The sequence below is a fragment of the Thalia democratica genome, chromosome 6 (genome assembly GCF_965202585.1).
Source record: "Thalia democratica chromosome 6, ktThaDemo2.hap1.1, whole genome shotgun sequence".
Lineage (NCBI taxonomy): Eukaryota > Metazoa > Chordata > Thaliacea > Salpida > Salpidae > Thalia > Thalia democratica.
Genome location: NC_139170.1, coordinates 31,544,397 through 31,566,303, shown reverse-complemented (window position 1 = coordinate 31,566,303; position 21,907 = coordinate 31,544,397). Strand labels below are relative to the sequence as shown.

Here is a 21,907-nt window from a genome sequence, read left to right as displayed (position 1 = left end):
TCAAATTCCAGATTTTTCCAGGACTTCAGGTTTTGTAGCAACCCTGATTTAAAGTTTACGACAACATTTTATGAAATTGGAAAAACAAATTAGTTTATTGCGTTAATTTAAGCTACTATTCTAAAATAAAAAGTAAATAGCTAAACATTACCATTTTTATCTACTACTAAAATTATTGTATTAAAAAAACATATGTTATTTGAAAAATCGCATAGTTTAAATACTTTTTCTAACTTCGAAGGTTTATGAAATATCGAGTTAAGACATAAAATAACTAAATTATAACTTAAATATAAAAAAAGATAAGTAAGTGATCTGTTTAAAAATATCTATTATAGATAGGCAGTTTACTATCTTGTTATACTTGAAAAGGGCGGAATTTTTCGCCACCGAAACCTGGTAGTAAATAAAATATTTAATTTGCACATCTTTATTTAAAAGAAGATAAAAAACACATTCTTTAAAGTGCTCAAAGTTATAACGAATACGTTTACAAAAAAGTATTTTGTAAAGATAACTGTTATCGATTATTTAAAAATGAAAATCATAGAAATAAACTATCTTTGTAATTTAAATGCTAAGTTGTTAACCCGTTAGATGTACTTTTTAATCGAAAGTTTTAAGTTGCAAACGAACACAGTACTTTTTTATCAAATAAACCTCATATAAAATTCATTGATGTTAATAAAAATACTTAAAAGAATTAAACTTTTTTACGAATATTTTATGTATTAAATTATTTTGTACATTTATTTTAATAAAAACACTGTTTTAGTAAACTGTATAATTTTAAAACAATTCTATTTTAAACTTTTTGACAAAAGATACTTTTTTAATCTAAAGGATTTAGTTCTAACGTTGTCTTTAAGAAATTAAAGCTACAAAATTGTAATTTTTACGAACTTTAAAAAATTGGTTTTATAAAGTTACCTACTAAAGTTTACTTTAGAAACTATAAGCCACATTAAAAAAGTTTAATTTTAAGTTCTATGTTTTCTCAACAAAAAGTTTTCCTACTATTAGTTTTAATTTAAGATGTCTACTTAAGTTTTTCTTTTTGTATGCACGTAAATGCTCGAAAGATACGGCTTCACATAATGTTTTCCTGTCACATATAATTTTCTTTCACATATTCGCTCGTTAGCGTGTAATGACACTTTCTGGGTATCCTGTTGCATAAAACAAGAACTATAATTTTGGGTTTGAACAGCATTAAACTCCTTTGACTGACTGTGCAAACAAGATAAGCAATGTCTGAAAGGTTTTACATAACAATTTCATTTTTCTTTAAATGAACAGAATAACTGTTTACTTTATCTCCTACACCGAAGTTTTGCTTTTTCTGACATTGAAGAGGAAGATACCGCAGATACAGTACGAGAGATCTCCGTTTCATGTCTGCCTACTTACTTGCTTTTAATACGAATAAAAACAACATTTCAAACATTGATCTAGACAAGCTATCTTCACTGCTAAGAACTTCTCTTTATGTCATCGTCACCTACACCTGCAAGCATCACGTCGTTTGTTGCGTCTTCCGTATAACTTTTCACTCATTTCTGAACTCACACTCACTGGCTGTTGTGAAATCACAAGTTTTGCTTTGCTACGAACAAAGGTTGCAAATGTTCTAAATAGTTCTTCGAGGTCTTGATGCGAGCTCATAAGTTCTGCTCTTTTGAAACCAATTTAAATTTTTATGACTCATTCAATTTAGCCACATACCAAATGCCACCCATTTATACTTGTTTTCGCTTATGTGGCCTTCGGGTTTGTGGCTAAATTGATTGAGTCAGTAATAGTCATAAAAGTTCTAATTGGTTTTAAAAAAGCAGAACTTATGAGCTTGCACAAGTTTTTAAGTACATTTTTATACACAAAATTCACTTAATTTTCGTTTAATTTTCTTTTCTTTCATTTAATTGATTGTTTTATTACTAATTTTTTAAATATAAAAAAAAAAGATGTTTAATAGCTCGTGAGAAACTTTATAAGCATGTGGTGAGCGACTCAATAACCGAAAGGTTCCTTCGTACACCAGGTCCTCAGACCAAACTTTTTGAGCGCTTTTTTTATAGTTCAATAAATAATATATACATATATATATAAACACTAAAATAACTACAATTTACAAACAATAGATTTTTTACTAAATTGAGTTAAGCAATGTTTGTTTGCTTAAACTTACAGTTTCATGCTCGAACAATTTTTAGCGAGAAGTTCTTCACAACAACAGTAAACATTGCTTAATCGTAAAGTTTGTGAAACTATGCATGGCAAAATTCTTATTATTAATGTCAAAAAGGCGTATAAAACGGTCAAAAATTATGTAATTCATTTCAAATTATTTTCGTTAAAAAAATGTCTTCTGAGTTCTTATAAAAATGAAGTACACAGTTCGACATGTTATAAAAGCTTCAAGGTTAAGATACTTGAAAAAGCATTGTTTTTTTTTTGTAAAAATTAATTTTTACTAAAATACTTTAATTGCTTTATTTTATTACCATTAACATTTTAAAAGTTAAATAGTGTCTGAAAATTTATAAAGCTTAAACTCTAGTCCTAAAAAAACAAAGGCTAAATTAATGGTTTTAATTAACCTAACAGGTATGTAAAGTAAGGATCAAGATATACCACTTTATTCAATTAAATTTGTATTTTACTTAACTTATGGAAAATTACTTTCATTATTTTTAAAGTCGTCAATTGAAACAAATTTCTTTTTTCGCTTATAAAACATTAAATGTACATGTAAAAAGTATAAATTGTCAAAGTTGTATGTACTTCCTTAATGTTTATAATTTAAATGAAAAAATCACAATTGTAGTAATACTTATTTGCTTAATAAATAACTTAAGCACTTACTTCAAGATAGTTTGTCAATTAATAGAAGTACTAAGCAAAGTTCGTTGATTTATATACTCAAACATTTGAGACGCACTTTTTAGTGATAAATAGTAAAACTTTTTTTTCATTAAACATATATTTTGTAACTGCCGAGTATAATTTATATTTTGACTAGTTATTTTGTAACTGGCAATATTGCTAGAAGGTGAAACATAACTATTGATAAACATAGTTTTATATATACAAAAAAAAATTTTAAGTTTATACAAACTAAAAAAAAATATTTTTTTTTGATAACTGCAACAAATATATTAACAAAACTTGATTAATTTTATGAAAAAACAGTTTAAGCAATAGCAGTTTAAAATGGTTGTAAAAGCAAACTATACTACTTAGTTTATGTGGGTATTAAACAATTTTAAGTTAATAGTTCTCGTTTAACATTTGTTGCTGAAGATTTCTTAAATTAAAAATAAGAACGCGCAAAGTAATGGATTTCTCAAGTAATTAATTTATTAAATTCATTCAAGATATTTTAAAGCAGACTCAGTTTCGGTCAAAGACCTCTTCAGTGCTTATTTAAGAAAATAATTGATTCTATTTGAATAAGATTTTTTTAATAAACACAGAAGAGGTCTTTGATCGAAACTAAGTGTGCTTTAAAATATCTTAATAAAATTTAATAAATATAATTTATCCTCTAGAAGTTGAGATCTTTTTATTAGTTTTCGAAAAATCAAAATATATAAGAGCAATTAATTCATAAATGATTTTGACGTTTTCTTGTTTTAACTAAATTTTTAAGTTTTACGAAAATATTAATCGATCACTGGTTTTATTCACCAATTCTTTTTTGTGTTATCTATCAATTTAAAACTCTTGATTTAAGTCTAGTTTTTATACCAAACTAACATACTTTTCCATAAGAATAATTCTTAACTTAGTTTGTAAAAATAAACTATTCTGTTCACTAGCAGAAAATTCTGGAAAAAAGATTAATTAAAAAACTTAAACTATAGTCTAGTTCGATTTTTTTTTTAGATTTTCAAACTTAATTAGCTCAGGAAAAGGTTTAGTATTGTAACTAGAACCTTTTATTTGAATAATTTATTTTTAGATTGTATATGTTATAAAATTATAAGTTTCAATGATTACTTGCTACAAAGATAATAAAACCAATCAAAAACTCTATATTTTGTATTGTGAACATGTTTAGCATATACAAACTTCACAAATATGTATAGTAAAAACAAAATTAGAAAACACTAACATAAATTTTATTTACATTTTATTTTTTTATTAACAATAACCTGATGACACTGACTTTTAAATACACAGCGATAAACATTGAAAGTTACAAACAAAATAATTGTTATCAATAATTTTACATGCTAGTGCTCTTAACAATAACTATACTAAATTATCATACTTGAACAAAATTTTAACTTAATTTTAACTCTACTAAAAATTATTTAAAAAAATAAGTAGAAGCGTTAGTACGAAGTTGTGTTAAAGTGTCACGCTAACAGAAAAAAAGGAAAGTTACGGCTAAAAGTTTGCTTCGTCTAAGTTTTAAATTTTTTAAACATTTTAAAGTATCAAAGAGGTTAATTTGATGTGGAATTTCATAAATAATCACATTGTTAATTACCAGAAAATGGTCAGTAGAAGAAAAAAAAAATCTAAAGAACAACATGCACATGATAGAGTATTTTGCGAGATAGAAAAAGAAAACCCATTCTTTGCAAACTTACTTTAAAAGTTGGTCTGAAAAGATTTCTTACAACTAAAAAATATTAAACTATTTGCACTTGTCAGAAAAACAACTTTTTTTAACAAGCTACATTGTATGTCCACAGGAAAAACGAACAAATACAAATAAAACTTGTTCTGAAGTAGAAATTAAAATCTTAGGTAGCATATTGCAAGAAGATACTTTAAATTTTTTTTTAAGTATTTAACTTGTAAATTATATCAAGTGGGTATCTCTTGAAAATTACTTTTTTCTCGAAACTTACCTAGTCAGTGTCTTTTAAACCTTAAAAAACTTATTTTAAAACTATTATAACTATAAAACTATAATATTTTGTAAAAAACATTAAACTTTAAGTATAAAAACACCTTGCACAAGTAACAAACATACATAATTTAAAAAAGATAAACTTCAGTTTACAACCAAAATATAAATGTGAAAAGAAAACAACAATTGTGTTACTGCAATCTAACTGAAAATAAAAAAGCACGGAAAACTTTATCAAAACTAATCAAAAATATTTTCAACTATTTAAGACCAATATTAAAAATATTTAACGTTATTTGAACAAAAAGTATTTCATATAAATCAAAGTGAATACTTTGCATTAGAACCAACGACTATAATTGTTATCTTAAAACTTGTTTTATTAAAACACGTCCTTTTAAGTTTTGCAAAATAAAAAAGAAAACATGTCTAGAAAACAATTGTACATCATGTAGTTTGTGAAATCTTTAAAACAAACCGCTAACTATGAAATAAATGAAAACGTACTACATTGCATATAATCAGTAGAAATTCTTCTCGCAACCACTACCTGATGTGCAGGGCGTATTGAATTCTGGCGGGAAGTTCATCTTTGTCTTCCAGTTTATGTGCCCAGACCTGCCGAACAACCTGAACAAATCGGCTGCGTTCTTCGCAATCCCTCGGCTATTTGAATAAAATGAGTACAGAAACAAGCTTTTTCAGAACATATAAAGGTAAATATAAATTAATACATATTTTTTAATTTATTAAGATAACTAATAAAACTACTTAATTCTTCAACAAATTTGTTTACCAAAAACAAGGAGATAAGTATATATATTTAAAATACCCTCATTAAAAGAACATTTATGTTTTAAATAAAAAAAATCGAATTTACTAAACTTATAAAACTGAAGCAAGGATGAAAATCTACAAATTATGAGTTAACTTTAAGCTTAGGGATTGCCTCTGTATATTGATAAAAAAGGTCAAATAAAAAATTGTTTTCATACTGGCTTTTAAAACAGGTTAACAAAATTTATTAAGTTCTACTTGTATTATCTGAGAAATAAGTGATTATTCGTAACTTCTTAAAAAAAACTTTAAACTAATTCAAAAGTCAAAATAAAATTTTATCAAAGCACATTCTTTTCAATTTTTTTGTTTTTACACACTGCACAAGTGATGTAGGGGATATATGTTTATTAATTGTTTTCTTAGAAAACAAAAAAAAAAAAAAACTTAAAAACTAAATTTCTGAAAATTACTTGAAAGCTTGACACTCAGCATTCAAAACACTCTTAGGTAATCTTAAATTTTGTAAAAGGTAAACTATAGCTTTTTTATAAAAAACTCACTCAAAAGGACTTTTTCCTTGACAGTTATTTTTGAAGTGGTTGTACCTGTAGGCATTTATTTGTTCATTTGTTGTGATTCCTTTGTACACCATCTGAAATTATAATTGAACAAATAAGTAAATTTTGAACAAATATAAACACCTGAGTGAATTGAAAACATTTCTCCATAAATTAGCATACTTTTATATTACTTGTTGCTATAACTTACATAAAATTAATAAATTAGAAGCTTTAAAGATATTTGAGTATAAAAACGTTTATTTGACTAAATATACAATACTTACTACATACTTGTTTATTAGCATTCTGTATATATTTTAATTATAACTAGCCCAGTTTTCCAAACAATATTATCAATAAATACCTTCTTATTTTGAACATATTAGTTATATAATTCTTGATTTTTTTTCTAACACTAAGTTGTGAAACATAACATAATATCTCAAAACTGTTTGCTTTACACCTTGGGTTATTCTAATGTACTGTATAAATCTATTATTATAAACAGCAAAGGTCTTAAAACCTTTATTACCAAAAGTAATGAATCAAAACACTACATAATTTACTTTCAACTACTGATATGTAAGATAAAAAAACTTTGAAAAAGTTAATCTTAAGTATTTAGTTGATAAAAAACTCACACAGTCATATCTAAACGTAAACAAATGAGATTTACAAGTCCTTTAAAGTAAAGTAGTATAAAACAACAAATAAACTTTGATATTTAAGTGAACAAGCGTTTAAACGATACTATAAAAAAAAGGTTTATATAAAAAATTCAAAGTATCCTGAGTTTTTAGTAGTTTTGAAGCTAGGCTTAGCTATTAAAAGATACCTTTCAATTCTGTTTCTAATAGTTTTAGTAGTTTATGGACATAAAGGTTCCAAATAAAATACATACATTACTCTCAAAAGATAAGATATAAATGATCATAACAAACATTGTAAAGCTGTGAGAACAGCAGTACTGACACCCACAAAACATGCAGGCAGGAGTTAATGAATATCCACGTGACCCAGGGAGAATGGCTCATCACGTGCCACATTCTCAACAACACCATCGTCACTTCATCGGGCGCAGAACTCACCGTGCTCCAATCTGTACATATACACTGTACACTGTATATCAGTAAAAAAAATAATGTTTAGTTTAGTGCTTTAAAACCGCGGTCTTAAGACTATAAGATTGGTGATTTGTCTAACAACAGGGTTGCCACTCGTTTTTTCAATTTTTTTTCCAGATTTTGTAAATTTCTTCCAGGTTTTTAAAAGTACACATTTTTGGGTCTATTTTTAGTTTTAAGCTAATTTCTATATAAGAAACTGTCTTAAATAGTATAAAAACATTGAAAAGATGTATAGTAAAAGAACATAGTAAAGTTACTTTAAATGTGTTTTGAAATAAAAAAAAATTTGATGATGACAAAAAAATCTTATTTATATGATAGATTTTTTGTGTCAAATTGAGATTTTAATATCAAAAATGTTAAAATTATTAAAAATTCCAGGTTTTTCCAGTTTTTTTAAAATAATTTCTCAAATTCCAGGTTTTTCCAGGTTATTTTGCCTAAATTGTCAAATTCCAGGTTTTTCCAGGTTTCCAGGTTAAGTGGCAACCCTGTAACAAGTTATATTGAGCTTGTTATTAAATATTATAACTTTATACTACATTTTTATCTTCTCTAATAAAACTAAAAGTTGAAAGCAGTATACATACAAACTGCATAAAACCACACTACAAGTATCAAATTATTAGTTATGCTAAAACAATTACGTTGTAAACAAACAAACAACTAACAATTGAAAGCGGCGAATATGTGCCACCACAGCACTCCAAGCAACGACCCTAGGTAGTAGATGAAGTAGTGGTGGTTCCCCGCACCTATGGCGTTCACCACCCACGGGCAGTAGTGGTCGTACCGCGCCACGCACTTGTTGCACACCGCGCAGTGCTTACTTCTCAACGGTTTTTGGATCTGTCGAACAGATGGATACAAATTAAAAACGAAGTTAATTATCGATCAAACTTAAACAACAAGATTGTTGCTTGTAGATATGGCGACCTTCGAGTTTTCAGCTAAAACAGTTTTGATATTTGGCAAATACTACAGAAACACCCCGTGCAAAACTTTAGATGATTTGAAGAAACTTTCATGCTGGCTATATTCGATTATCTGAAAACCACCCCAACGCAAACTGTATTTATAAGCACCCTACTGTTTAATAAATGTATAATTTTTTTGAATGAGCCGTTGTAATTGATTTTTTAACAAAACAACTGTGAAAAAGTTTGTAATTATTAGTTATAGACAGTGAAATTAAATTGTATAAAATTTATTACTTGGTAAATTAGTAAAAAAATATGTTCTGGCTGAAAAATAAAGACCCAGAAGTTTTGGACAAATATCATTAAATAAAATTTAGACATTTAACTTACAATTAGACTTACAAGTTTGTATGTTTACTTACAGAAAAAAAAAACATTGCAAAAAAAAAAACAATATACATAACTAAAACGTTTTTAAAATTAAAACAGATTTTTAAATGAAACAAAAACTAACAAATAATGATCAATACTTATAAAAACTTCATAAACAGTCAGTTTATCACAAGACACCTAAATCTATAAAAAACTTATAAGAGCATTTGTTTGTTGTGTTTGTATCATACGCTTCAATACAACATTTTATTTAATTCGTTGTGTTATATGGCTGCCATCTTTTGTTTGAAGCTGACAACTTAAGTAAGATTTTCAAATTTAATTTTAGACAAAATTCCTTTTGTTAACACTGCTGTTCATTATCTAAGTATGTCTAATCTCCTACGATGCACCCTACGAGAATATTTGCCTCTCTAACTCAATTATAAATATTAAAGGTATGGTATTTTTACATACAACTAAAATTGTTATTATATTTAATTTTTTAAATAAGCAAACTTAGATGGATATTGACCATTAAAGGTTGAATTCGATTAGGAAGAAAATTGGTAGTCAAGTTTATACTTTTGGCACTTTCATTGAGATGCTAACGCGTTCTTAGTAATTCAACCCATGAATTTCAGTAGTTATAAATTAATAATTATGAAAAAAATTAAGGTAAGAAGTTAAAAAAAGAGTTAAAAAATGTGTATATCAACATGAAAAATTAAACTATACTAGATTAATTAAAATTAGTAATTTAGTATAAAATTTAATTAGATTTGTTTTTTATCGTCAATTTGTTTGGAAATAAAATATAAACTAAATAAAACTTTGATACTTTAAAATTGACTTCACTATTTTAAAACCTTTTCGATGATGCTATTTTGTTATACTAAATATCTAAAATAAATAAGATTAGTTGATTGTGAAGATTACTTTTAAGCAGCAGAAGATGATTTTTGTTGTTATTGATTAATAAGTAGTTTAAGTCACATTTGGTCATTCTAATGAATTCTTTCATAAGATGCATATAAAATTTTTAAAGCACAACCCACATATACACTTGAATATCTATTTCTAATATCTAATGAATACTAAACCTGAGAGGTATTTAAATTTTAATTTTTAAAAATAGGATTTGTACAGTATCAGAAAATGGAAACAATTTCAAAAAAAAGTTGTGAACCAACCAAGCAAGTAGTACAAATGTTTTCCATTTTAAAATTGTTCGTTTCTGCCATGTGGACTATTGTCTGCAAATAATGAATTATTAAAAAATAAGAGTAGCTAATGTTTACAGCTGCAAAATTTTACAAAAAATAGTCAAAATCTATTTAAATCTATTTAGCATAAAAACATAATTTAAGTTTAAAAACTGTACCAATTTTTTTAAATTCAAAAAGGTGTAAAGAATTTTATATAATAACACATAATAATATTAATAAACTATTAAAAACACTTTAATACATAAGCATACACTTCAAAGAGATCAAGTTCTAGATTCAACAAACTTTTTAACATAAAAAAACGCTGGCTCAAGAAGTTTTCAAGAAACCGACCAGTAATTTTTTTACACTCAAAATAAACAATTAAAACAGTACATCCAACACAACAAAGTTCAAACCTGCTTCTTTTCCTCATCGGGAACGCAAATGAAGCCGGGATCGGCGGTGACCACCTTGTAGAAGTAGTAGAACATGCAGGGAGACACGAATATGTACGCGAGTTGTGTGTAAAGGGAGTAGGTCACCGGTAGGTAGAAGTAGAAGGAGGTGAAGAAAGTCCAGAACTTTGTGGCGAGGGAGATTGAAAAGGGAACGGAGGATTGGGTCTCGTTCTGTATTGTGCAGATGCTGCAAGAAAAAGACTTCGTAATTTGACTAATAAATAAAAAATATTTTAGTATGTAATTTATGGAGTGATTAAAAGAACTTTAAAGTGTAAAGTTATAATTTGCTTTTTTTGGTATAAACCATAATTTACAATAAAGCATGGATACATGAAAGTCTCTAAAATGTAAAAAAAAAAGTTTTGTGGTGTAATTTACTGGTGAAAAAATAGAAAAAATCAAAAATTAACTGAAAAAATACTTTATGTATTTGAAAAACTATTCCTAAAATAAAAAACAAGAAGGCTAAATACAAACTTAAATACAAAAGCTCTTTAAGAAAAAAAAGTGTTACAAGTTTAATTTGATACTTGTGCAACGTAAAGCTTTAATATATGTGTTAACAATTAAAGTATACATTTTCAAATTTCCACTTAAACATCAAAGAGTAAAGCATTTAAAATAAGAAATTGTTTATATAAGACCCAATACTAATTATAACAAAATACTACTGGTACTCCTTAAGCATAAGCACATAAAAACAAAACTCACTTATAAAAAATGCGTGTGCAAACGAAAAACAAAATAAGAATGACAATTTTGAGCATCCACGACTGGATACTGGAAGATAAAATATATCCGACAAAAAATATGGCGATAAAGGGCAAACACATCAGTATCTTTTTGTTTGTCTGTTTAGAAATGTTGTTAAAATTCAACTATCAAACTCTATGAACAAACTATAAAAAAAGTAAGTAAGTTTAATTTTTATACAAAATTTAATCCACTAATAAAATGTTCTTTGCCTCAATTAAATGGTTTTATTATAACTTTAAACTATAAGAAACAAATTAACAAAATTAAAAATTTAAATAAAATAATTATCAAGCATAACTTCACAAAAAATCGTTGCATACTATAGTAAATGATTAGAACCTAAGAACAGTATTAAAAACTGTTTTTAATATAACACACTTAACTCTCAGCTAAACACTTTCTGTTTAAGTTACAGACAATAAACAAATATTTAAAATACTTAAACATTTAAACTTATGCAAATACTAGCTAACAATTTCATATTCAAGTAATGAAACGAAATAAAGTCAAGTGTTCCCATAATTTCATTATAAGAACCAAGAAAACCAACTTTTTTGTTCTTCACATATCTCCATATTTTATTTTCTCCCCTTACTTCCAACCCCATCTCCCTTCTCGCACCAATGAGTCTGCCTGCTATCCATTTATTTCCCTTCTGATTGGCTATATCCAGTGCCGTTTCTCCCTACAGTTAATAAATGAATATTAATATAGCTGGAATAAACTAATTGTTACTGTATACTTAAACAACAATGTGAATGTTATTGCGGGTTTGAAGAATTTATTACAAAGAGTTTAAAAAGTACGTTTGATGACTATTTTCTGAACTTGGTGAATTTTTTTCGTTGTAAATTTTTCAACTAGTAAAAACAAGTTTCTTCTGCGTTCTGAGTATACAAGCACCAGAAAATTAAAATACTATACTACGCTTCATGGTACAGTTTAAATTTGGACATACAAAAATACTACTTATATCAAAAAAAAGGTATGTTTATAATATTCTTTTTCTTTATGCTTTGTATAATATACATTAATATAACAATGTACTAACTTTTAATTGATCTTCTTTATTGTAAAGTGGTATAAAAAATTATTTCACTATTTACTTTACTATCAAAAATTCTTCAACTTTTCTTTAAAATGAAAAAGTTTTAAGCAGTTGCTTAAAATATTTCGATAAATATGTATGCATGCAATGTAAATAAAATATTTAAATTGTAGTAATACTAAGTTTGTGGAATACTCCTATCATAAAAGTTTTAGGTTAAGACTCATTTTACTGCATAATATATACAAATTTTATTACTTTCATATTGATGAACAACTAAACTTTATTCTAAAGACGTCATACTTTAAAAACTAATTAAATAAGAATCAAACAATTTAACAAATCTCAAAGTCTTTCGATCTAGTTTTATAAAACTTATTTATTACAAACATTGATAGAACTTATTTATAAATTTAGTACTATTGAACAGACTATATCCTTCTTTTATTTCGAAATTAGTTTCAAACTTGTTCACAACACAGGGTTGCCAAATTTTTGTTAGCAAATTTTCTGCAGGTTTTCAAAATTTCCTCAAGGTTATTAAAATTACACATTTTTGGGTCTATATTACATCATATTTGGGTCAATGTAGTTTAAAGTCAAGTCTAAGGTAAAAAACTGTGTCAAATTGCATAAAAACATTGAAAAAATACTTTAAATATGTTTGTTAATAAAAAAAAAATTGATGAAGAGAAAATGTTTTTATTTTTATCGTAGATTTTTTGTGTTAAATCAAAGTTTTTGTACTTTACAAGTAAAAATTGTTTAAAATTCCTGGTTTTTCCACGCTTTTTAAATATTTTTGTTCAAAAGTTGAGGTTTTTTCAGTTTTTTTTCAAAAGTTCTCAAATTTCAGGTTTGCAAAATTTTTGGCAACCCTAACAACAAAAACCAAACTTCAAATCAACATATACTAACTGCGGAGCTTTTAGTTTTAATTTTATTAAACACAGTAGATGAAATTCTTCTTATTTGTACTTTACTTTTAGATTCTTAAGATACGACATGAAAAATTTAATAATAAATCAACACTTATACAAACGGCGGGGTTGGTGGCTTTGACATCGACTCTGCACTTAAAAACTATACGAACCGCAGATATTTTAGCTTTAACTTTATTAAAAAATTATAGATTTTTAACTATTGTTGTTTCAGACATGTTTTAAGACAATACATAAATTGAACGATAATGTAACAAACGGCGGAGTTGGTGGCTTCGATGTCGGCGCCCGCCCTCAGCAGTATTCCGATGACGTTGGTGTTCTGGGACATGCAGGCCCAGTGCAACGGCGTGTTCCTGTACTGCAGGTCCTTCTGGTTGACCGAAGCGTGCAGCGATATCAGCGATCTCGTCGGATCGACGCTGTTAATATAATGCGTTGATAAATTATCACCAGCTACAACTCATTGAAACGCTGGAGATTCGCAGAAGCGAAGCCTGTTTGAAAATCAAAACAATTGTGTTTGACAGGAAACGTGTTTTATTAAAGGAACATGGCAACTGGTTTTCTGAATTTTTTCCAGGATTCTGAAAGTGCACGTTTTTGTGTCTTTAAAATGTGATGATAACAAATTTTTAAAATCTATATAATAGATACTTCGTTTCAAATCAAAAATTTACTACTTAATATGTAAAAATTGTTTAAAATTCGAGTTTTTTCCCGTTTTTTTAGTGATTTTTTTCAAAATTCTAAGTTTTTTTAGCCTAAATTGTCAAATTTCAGGTTAAGTGGACACACTGTAATAAAGTTTAGCATTGTAAAATAAGTGATTTGTATTGTGTATAGTTTGGAGACACTTTAAAATGAAAAAAAAAAGTACTTGCCTATACGAAAATTTATAAACTTGTTGCCATGAAATAGTTGAAAACTTAAACTAAATGAACTAGTTAAACTCAACAGTGAAAACCAAAATCAGTCTAAAGAACTGTGATTAATAAAAAATGTCGAGGAAATAAATTTAAGTAAAAGTAAAATAAAAACTTACTTGACTTTTACGTGAAAATTTAAACTAGTCTGATTTATGAAAAAAAAAACAGTTTGAGTTGACTTGGTTGAGTAGCAAACAAAAGTAAGTTATCAATTAGAAAAGTTATAAAAACTTTTAACTTGTAGTAATGTAAGAACTTTTAATATTTACATCTCAGTCAAACATAAGCTATCACAGACTCATAAAAAAATTTAATGGTTGTATACGAATCAAGATTAAATTTGTCTACACTAATAAGAAATTTATACAAAACTTTAAGCAACTAAAATAACTTAAAAATTGTGTACTACATTGTGAAAAATCAAAAATACCTCCTGTTTTCGAACAATACATAACAAACAACAGTAAAACTGTTAAAAAAGGAAGTTGTAAATATAATAAAAATTTTTAACTGTGTTATACTTTGCAACGTTCAAATAAAAACAAACCCGAAAGTCCTCCAGGCTGACCACATCAACGGCGTCTTCCCGTTGGCATCGAACAGGTTGGAGTCCGTGCCCTTGGCAATCAGGTAGGACACGATGTTGGAGTAGCCGCACGAAACCGCCACGTGAACTGCCGCGCACCCGTCGCTGTCCCGCACCCCCGGGTCAGCACTGCGTTGGTTGAAGTTGTTTGTTTGAAAAACGTGGTACAACAGAGGCAAGTTTTACATTTCAAACCATTTTAATTTACAGTTTGTGGTTATTATGCAAAACAGGGAAATAAAAAGCAAGCTAAATTGCTGCATTAATACATAAGCAATTGCAGTTCGTTTTATGTCCAGCTTTGGGAAATACTTGAAAGTTAACTTGAAACAAACGAAAGTTTTAGATTGACTTTCATACACAGCTCAACTTGCAAGCAGCCACTGGTGCATTTCGTTTACTTGAACAAGTTTCTCAAACAAAAAAAGCACATTAACTATTTTCATAACAAACCAACCCGTTTTGCATGAGTAGTACGACCATCTGCAGGTGTCCCTCCCTGATGGCCCAGTGGAGGGGCGTGGCCACCAGGTCTCCACCCAACGCGTCTATCACCGCTCCTTGAGTTATGAAGAACCTGCGAGTGAACAAAACTGAATGTAACAAATATGTTGGTAATGTTTAATGTAGTTGCGCGGGAAATTAATAAAAAAAGGCATAGTAAAAGTAGTAATAATAATAGTTCTTTGCGATAAAAGAAAGTAAAAGTTTGTTGTTTAGCAATGAAAATAAGATACAAATGAAACTTAAAAAATAGCAACAAATATCTAATTTATTTATGTAAAATTTAATTAGTTAGTTTTGCATCAAAATAATTAGTTTATAGTCCTTTAATATTAAATTCGCTTAAAAACTGTTCTATTAATTAAGTTTAGATTAGCTCAAGAATTATGATGGCGTTTTTTAAGAAATTCAGAAGAAATTTAAGACAACCTTGTAATAAAGCGTAATCAATGTTTAAATTAAATAGGTTCTAAAAATTAAGAACATAATTTACAGCTTTAAGTACCTTAAGTAGTAAAACTACAGTGAAAAATGTACTTTAAATTTATGCGATACAAACTAGTTCATAGACAAACTTAAAAATAATATTAATCATCAAACTTCTTAATAATGTTATTTTTTATATTATAGTAACCACAACTTCATTTATTTTTTATTAACAATAAAATTAAGCCATGATTTCATTGTAAAAACAGATTCAATTGTTGTAAACTAAAAAAGTGCTTCATTATCGTACACTATAGTTGTAGGAGATGCAAAAATATCTTTATAATAATAAAAATAATTATTTATACTTGTAGAAATATAACCAAATATAGTGAAGACAAAATATCAAAAAGAAATAGATACTTTATATAAATTCCTGTTTAACATGTATAAATATCACAAACTACTGCATGTGATAAGTTTTAGACAAGTATGTAATTCAACTACAATCAAATTTAATTTTATCGTTGTGTTTTTTTTTTTGAAAGTTAAAACAGTGTATTTTTTTAAAGTCAGATAATTTTTAAACACTATAAAATAAATTTAAATTTTAAAACTTAAAAGCATAGCTCAGTTTAAGGTTTTTTTTTTCTCCTATGCAACACTTTGCTATTTTAATTTGATGTAGCTATTTAGAAAGCCATAACAAATTGTGTGAATATAACAAGTTGTTAAACAATACCTTGCAATTTCAAAAACATTTATAAATTCTAAAAATATAACAACTCTATTTTGACCTGGTAGTTTTTATAAAGATAATAAATTTTAATTTGTTAGCAAGTATAAAAAATATGAAAAAAACCACAAACATGTAGTCAACGTTAAATGCTTCTAAAACTTAAAAACATATATTAAATACCTGGCAATTTCCAGTCGGTTGTTGATGGCGGCCCAATGAAGTACTGTTATGTTGTCCTTGTCAGGCTTCCTCACGTCCACCCCTTCCCCCATCACCAGTTCCTCGCACCTCTTGTAATTACCATACTGTGTCGCCCGCACAATGTCCCAATCACTGTGTAAACAGCAAAATATTAAGCTTTTGATTTATAATATTTTTTTTCAAGTATTTGTGTAAACTTATACTTCACCAATGGTATAGCTAATAGTTTAAAAAGGTTGAAATGTGACACTTAAAATTTTATTTAAAAAAAAATATAAATGTTATTTACCACACTGTGTCGCCCTCACTATGTCCCAATCACTATTAAATGTAGGGTGTTATAATGAAAATACTTACTGACTTTCTAACCTAAAAAAGTGGTTTCTAACCTAAAAATTTTTTTATTTTTTTGTGTTGTTAAGTAAAAGTTATTTTGCAACTTTAACACAGAACCTTATTAAAAAATTTTAACCATAAATTAATTGTTTGCTCAAAAATTTTGCAGAAACTAACATATATTCTTACATGCGAGCCATAACAGGTGTTCTGTAAACCACTAACAATTTTTTTTTAAGTTGGGTAAACTTAGATAAGTTATAATAACAATCTTATAATAAAGAAGTCTTAAAACCAAATACAGATTTTTCTCATACTATAGTTTTTAAGTAATCTCAAACTTTTCAGGAACTTTTTTGTAATTTTTTAAATATTAGAGCTATTAAATAATACAAAAAAATAATACCAGCTAGTTTTTTAAATCAAAAAACGATTATTTTAATTTTAAAACAAAATGAATTTTTCTTAGGCAGTATATGATTATTATTTAAAAAATGTATTGATTTTACTCTCTTTTGTTGCCCTGAATACTTCTAGTATTTCTGAAAAGCTTTGAAAACTGTAAAAATAATCTAAATAAAAAACTTCAATTTAAATAACTAAACATTGAACTATAATGATATAGTATTACATTGTATAGCATTGATAAATACAAACTCAAATTAAGTTTTCTATCAACAACTTACCTTGATTGGTCAACCATTAGTAATTTATAACTTGAGCTCCATATAAAACAAAAAAAGTAGTGTGTTGTAATTCTGTAGTAATTTAAAATTATGATAGTGTTTATTGTAGAAAACTAACTAAAACTTATTGCAATCAACAATATGCTGACTTATTTAATTAATAAGATACAAATAAAACTACCACTAAAATTAAATATACTTAAAACACTTTTAATTTTTTCCGAAGTCAATCTAATGCACAATGATAACTTTTATAGTTAATATTATTTAAAAAAAAACAAAGTTCTACAAACAAATATTCATACAGATACTATGATTAAAAAATATAAATTGGTTGAATAACACACTAATACTAATAGCTATTAAAAGAGCTTAAAACATTTGACAGCTTTATTAAACATCTATTAGTATAAACAACTAAAAATATGTTTAAGAAGTATTAGTATTGCATATAAATGTATGATAAAATTTACTAACTAGAAAGATCTTAGTTATAAAAGTTTTGTTTTAAAATACAACAACTACACATATTTGAGATAAAAATTGCATAATCTCATTAAAGCATAGGATCAAAACTAGCAGTTGTTTTTCAAAGCATTTTAAAACTTTTTTATTGATATATAAAACACAAGAAAATTACTTCAATTAACATTTTAAAAGCAAGATTTTTGAAACATTTATGTAAGAGAGCTACAAAACTAAAATGTAACTATTAAAAACTATTTTAACCCTTAGCTAATTAGTAAAATAATTTCACTCTTTTTATTTTGTAAATATTAAAACATTATTAAATAACAAAAATTAATCTATTTTAAATTAAAATGGTTGATTTTTATTGCATTTATAAAACGTTTTTAAAATAATAAAGACAAATTACATACGAATAAAAGGCTGCTCAGGAACACAGTTCAATGATTTTACTATATTTGATTGTTTAAATATTGACAAGCAAGTACTTAAAGTTTTTCTCAAATGCTGGGGAAGAATCACCCCATCATTTAAATTGTTATAAGCAGCATAAAACGACTCAGTTTCAACTTTAAACTTTTGATACAATTCTTCCATGTCAGAAATTTTATCTAATTCTGCAACCTGCAGGCAGAGTGACTCAGGATTGCTGAGCCCAACCGAGACGTTTGGGAAAATGAAATGGAACCTGGAGCCAGTTGAAAGGGATCCCAGGGCGCAAGACTCTGGGCTGCCAGTTACGCCTCCGTAACTCACACATATCGACGGCACGCTTGCACAGCAGGTTGCATGCAAAAGCTGAGCCCTGTTCTTGATTGTTGAGTCGTTCAGCTCTACACTGCTTTTAACTTGCTCCTGACCTTCAAAATGCTGCAGATAAACGATCGGAGTTTGTCTTTGAGAGCAGATCTGCACAAAGTGGGTTGCTTTCAAACAAGCGGAGCCGGTCAGCCTGCCGTTGCTTGCCACTATACCAACCAGACTGTTGTTTATGCTGGCAAAGCCGCAGACTATTGTGGTGGCAAAGCTGGCTTTGAACTCATGAAACTTGCTGCCATCCACAAGCCTGGACAGTATGAGCCTGACATCCAGCTGATGGAATTTGTGCTCAGCAGGCATCAGTTCATTCAGTTCAAGCTCTTTGAATTTCGGAGGACTCACATCACTACCATTTTCCAAACCTGACAAAGCATTTTCAATGTTCAAGGTGGCAACAATGTCTCTTACTTTATTTATAGCTGCTTCTTCCGACAATGAAAAATGGTCAGTGCATCCGCTCTGAGTGCAGTGGACAGTCGCGCCACCCAGCTGCTCACTTGTCACTCTTTCACCTGTTGCTGCCAGCACAAGAGGTGGTCCACCCAAAAACACTGTTCCAGTCTTGTGTATTATCACTGCTTCATCAGCCATGGTGGGAATGTAAGCAGCACCTGCCGTGCAAGACCCGCACACCAGAGCTATTTGGGAGATTCCCTTGCTGGACATTATGGCCTGGTTGTAAAAAGACTTGCCGCCTTCGTTGAAAATCTCTGCCTGCAAAGGCAAGTAAGCACCTCCGCTGTCAATGAGGTAGATCACTGGGAGGTTGTTTTCTTCGGCTATTTGCTGCACCCTCAGCTGTTTCTTCACCCCAATAGGAAACATAGAGCCTCCCTTCACAGTTGCATCATTTGCACATATCAAGCACCATACCCCATGGACTTTTCCTATGACGGTTACAAGCCCGGCACAAGGGATTTCACCGTACTTCATCTTTAAACCAGCAAAAGCGGACAGTTCTAATGTTGTGGAGTCTTTATCAAGTAGCAGGCTTATCCGATCTCTGGCCAGCATCTTTTTGTTCCTCACAATGTGTCTCTCAACACCTTTTTTACCTCCTCCTTCCAGAGTTTGTTTCATCAGTAAGTTGTACTTTTTTGTGAGCTTTTTCATATTTTCTTTATTTATTTCTCTTACATGTTTATGAAGATCATCAAGTTTGCCATCTAATGTGGATAAAATTTTAGTAGAGTAGAACTTTTCAGAAGTAAACAAATTTTTACTTGCAACTGATGCTAATACATTTTTCCTCAACTTAGTTCTCCAGAACATAATTTTAATAAGTTATGTTTTGATCTAAAATTATGTATTTAATGTTTACAACTTACAAACTAATCATGTAAACTAAATTGCTTACTATATACAGACCTTTTCTCAATTTTTTTAAATCAATAACAATAACTTGCATTGAAAAATAACTATTTATAATTTGTTTTTCAGGTTTTGAAAAAACATCAACATTTTTTTTTTATGTTGCTTTTCTTTTTACAATAAATTAGAACAAAGTATGTTGTTTTTATACTACTACTAACTTTGAATAACTTATGAAAAAACCAGAACCACAAAATTTACTTTTGGATATTTTAAAGATGACAAAATATACTACAAAGTGTTATCACAAAAGACATGATTTTGCTACATTAAAAGTACAACTACATTAAACTAAATCTTATTTATTTATCTAGTTACTCTAAAATACAGTAATGGTCTTTACTAAAACTAAAAACTATAGTTTATTTGTATCTTAGGATAAATCTCTGCCTTTTTTAAGCGTTAAGCTATCCTTATGTCTAATGTATTGATCTAATAAAATCAACAGTTTTTATTGTAAAATTCTGTTTCAAAATTTTTCAACATATGATTCATAGTTTCAACATAACAGCATATTTTATATAAAACAACAATCTAGGTAGTTCAAGTTGATCTGCACCCCTATGACATCATTTTTGCTATTGATCAACTTGTAAAAAATTTGTTTGAGTCAAGCAACTTTTAAAGTTATAGCTAAAATACAAAACCTTTTTAAACACTCTGCATATTTTATATTTCAAACGTCAAGTACAGCATAAGCAGTAAAGTATACTTTTGAAATATGCAACTGTTTTAAATAAGCAAAAAATAAAACATTAAAAACTTTTTTAATCAACAGTTAAAAATTTTACAAAGTAAAGCACGCTAGATTTCATGATTTTATATTATCTGTCAGAGTTTGTGGAAAGTGAATTATCCTATATTGACAAGGGAAATGCAGTTTGTGCTGTTTTGTTAGATCTGAGCAAGGTCTTTGAATGTGTAGATAGGAAGATTTTGTTAGACAAGTTAGAATATATTGGAATAAATGGAAAAAAGAATAAACTATTGAAAATAATTAACTGAACTTTGAGGGTATAGAAGTGAGAGTGCCACAGGCTTCAGTGTTGTAACCACTAAACTTTTTGATATATGTAAATGGTCTACAAAACATCATCAGTCTAAAGTATAAAATTATATACCACTTTAAAAAAAATTAATTACAAATACAGACACTGCATAGTGCATACCTAAATTCAGAACTAGATAATATATCAAAACTAATAAAGGATAATAGGCTTAAACTAAATACAGTGCTTATTCACTTATCTGGACACGTTGGGCAAGATTTTTCTGTAAACATGTCCAGATAACCAATAATCCGGATAAATACAAAAAATCAACTTTTTCATTAATAATATATCTGCCCTATATAATGCAATGCATAATAAAAGTATTATAATAAAAACAAATACATAGTAATTCTGAGTAATATGTAATAAAATGATAAATAATAAAATTTAATTTTCAGATTAATTAATTAAATTTTTTTAAGTAGAAAAACAGAAGACTTACTAACGCTCTGCAACAATATACATTTTTTTGAGGGTCAAGCAAGTAAAATTTATCATTTGTAATTCCAACTGCCCTATCTATTAATTTTGAAAAATAAATTTAATAGAAAATATAAATTAAATAATTAATAAACTAAATTAAAAATTTCTAAACTGAATTACCTTACTTGCTTACAGATTAATGATAACTAAGCTAGATTTGAACAAAGATAGAATGTAATCTTTAGTTGTATTATTACGTCATAATAATGAACAAAATTGTATAATTTATAAAATCACTCTAAAATTTTTTACAGCAAAAGAGCT

At 27.8% G+C, this 21,907-nt stretch overlaps 1 protein-coding gene and 1 pseudogene across 1 annotated transcript; both read right to left on the bottom strand.

Moving 5' to 3' along the window:
• Nucleotides 1–4,222: 4,222 nt before the first annotated feature.
• Nucleotides 4,223–17,518, bottom strand: LOC145837757 (palmitoyltransferase ZDHHC17-like). Its single transcript, XM_082945194.1, has 13 exons — nucleotides 17,451–17,518; nucleotides 16,408–16,560; nucleotides 15,016–15,135; nucleotides 14,520–14,687; nucleotides 13,303–13,465; nucleotides 11,605–11,739; nucleotides 11,010–11,149; nucleotides 10,254–10,482; nucleotides 9,820–9,882; nucleotides 8,006–8,183; nucleotides 7,149–7,306; nucleotides 6,208–6,299; nucleotides 4,223–5,533 (listed from the first exon to the last, which is right to left on the bottom strand). Exons 1-13 carry the CDS (start codon nucleotides 17,465–17,467, stop codon nucleotides 5,389–5,391), a joined length of 1,761 nt encoding a protein of 586 aa, XP_082801320.1. The 5' UTR covers nucleotides 17,468–17,518; the 3' UTR covers nucleotides 4,223–5,388.
• A 392-nt stretch (nucleotides 17,519–17,910) lies between these two features.
• LOC145838336 (methylcrotonoyl-CoA carboxylase beta chain, mitochondrial pseudogene) lies at nucleotides 17,911–20,027 on the bottom strand (annotated as a pseudogene).
• Nucleotides 20,028–21,907: the final 1,880 nt, after the last annotated feature.